Source organism: Octopus bimaculoides, chromosome 28 (assembly GCF_001194135.2).
Source record: "Octopus bimaculoides isolate UCB-OBI-ISO-001 chromosome 28, ASM119413v2, whole genome shotgun sequence".
Classification (NCBI taxonomy): domain Eukaryota; kingdom Metazoa; phylum Mollusca; class Cephalopoda; order Octopoda; family Octopodidae; genus Octopus; species Octopus bimaculoides.
In genome coordinates, this window is record NC_069008.1 from 6,203,805 (window position 1) to 6,205,550 (window position 1,746).

Genomic DNA, 1,746 nt, shown 5'->3' on the forward strand with positions numbered 1-1,746 from the left:
CTTAAACCCTTGAAGGGTTCGTGCTGCCCCAGCATGGCCACAGTCTGATGAATTAAAAAAAAAATTAAAAAATAAAATGAGAAAAGAAAGCGTAAGGTGGTGGGGGTGGGGGTGGGGCAGATGGGTTAATAAGGGTTAATCTCTACTTACCATGATTCAATGCAGGATTCTTGTAGAAGATTTGTTGTTTGATCTTGTTGTATCCACAGACGACAACAAAGTGACCTTTGTGGTGGTGGTCGTGGAAAAGAGAAAAGGAAAACTTGGCGTTAATTTGACGGTGGTGGTCATTGTCGTAGGGGTAATGGAGTTTTTACATCATGTCCCAACCCTCTAGCTAAGCTGTTGCTGTTTAACCCCTGGTCACTCCTGATCCAGCAAGCCTATGATCAAAGATGATTCAACGGTGACCATCTTGTCTTTTATTGAGGCATAGTGTATCTAGGACTACACTATCTTATGCGTCATTCCGTGTGATTGTTTAGCCCCAGGTCACTGCTGATCCAGTAGGCCTATAATCAAACATGACCCAGCCATGACCATCCAGTCTTTCAATTTGACATAGTGTATCTAGGACTACATTATCTAATGTGCCCTTCTGTGTGATTGTTTAGCCCCAGGTCACTGCTGATCCAGCAGGCCTATAATCAAACATGACCCAGCCATGACCATCCAGTCTTTCAATTTGACATAGTGTATCTAGGACTACACTATCTAATGTGCCCTTCCGTGTGATTGTTTAGCCCCAGGTCACTGCTGATCCAGCAGGCCTATAATCAAACATGACCCAGCCGTGAATATTAACAACAACAACAATGATGATGATGATGATGATGATGATGATGATGACGATGATGTAATAATTACATTAATATGACAAAGGTAACCACAGCAACATCAATGTCCACTGACCTTGGTAAGAATTGCGGCTGTCTCGGAAGCAGGTCAAATGTCCACATTTCTGATGTGAAAGAGAAATAAAAAGAATTAAAATGAGGGAAAAGAAGAAAAGAGAAAGAAGGACAAGAAATACTGAAAGGAAGGAAGGAAAAAAAGAAGTAAAGATGTGGCTGTGGGTTTAAGAAGCTTGCTTCCCAATCACATGGTTTGGGGTTCAGTTCTGCTGTATGGCACCTTGAAAAAGGGTCTTCTACTATAGCTTTAGAAAGACCAAAAGCCTTGTGAATGGATTTGCCAGATTGAAACTGAAAGAAGCCCATCATGCATATATGTATGTATGTATGTATGTATGTATGTATGTATGTATCAGGGATGTGCTGCCTAGGTAGGTAGTGCTTACCTGGAATAAAATAGATCAGCAGCAACATTCACCTTTTATGGCAAAATATGCCCCTAATTCAATAAAATTACACACACACACATATGCACGAAGGGCTTCAGCAGAATTTGAACTCAGAATGTATTGTTTAGAAAGATATGTCTAGCTCACACTAAATACGAAACCAATGGTTTTTTTCTAAACTGTTGCTTTACAAGTACAAATATATATATATATACATACATCATCATCATCGTTTAACGTCCGCTTTCCATGCTAGCATGGGTTGGACGATTTGACTGAGGACTGGTGAAACCGGATGGCAACACCAGGTTCCAATCTAATTTGGCAGAGTTTCTACAGCTGGATGCCCTTCCTAACGCCAACCACTCAGAGAGTGTAGTGGGTGCTTTTACGTGTCACCCGCACGAAAACGGCCACGCTCGAAATGGTGTCTTTTATGTGCC

General features: G+C 41.4%; 1 protein-coding gene across 1 annotated transcript in view; it reads right to left on the reverse strand.

Moving 5' to 3' along the window:
* Window positions 1-150: 150 nt before the first annotated feature.
* Window positions 151-1,746, reverse strand: part of LOC106872543 (protein GUCD1) — a 9,590-nt gene continuing 7,994 nt past the window's right edge. The window contains exons 6-7 of the mRNA XM_014919568.2: window positions 913-961; window positions 151-225 (exon numbers count right to left, since the gene is read on the reverse strand). Of these exons, the coding sequence (XP_014775054.1) occupies window positions 946-961 (16 nt within the window). The 3' untranslated portion in view covers window positions 151-225; window positions 913-945. The remainder of the gene's footprint in view (window positions 226-912; window positions 962-1,746) is intronic.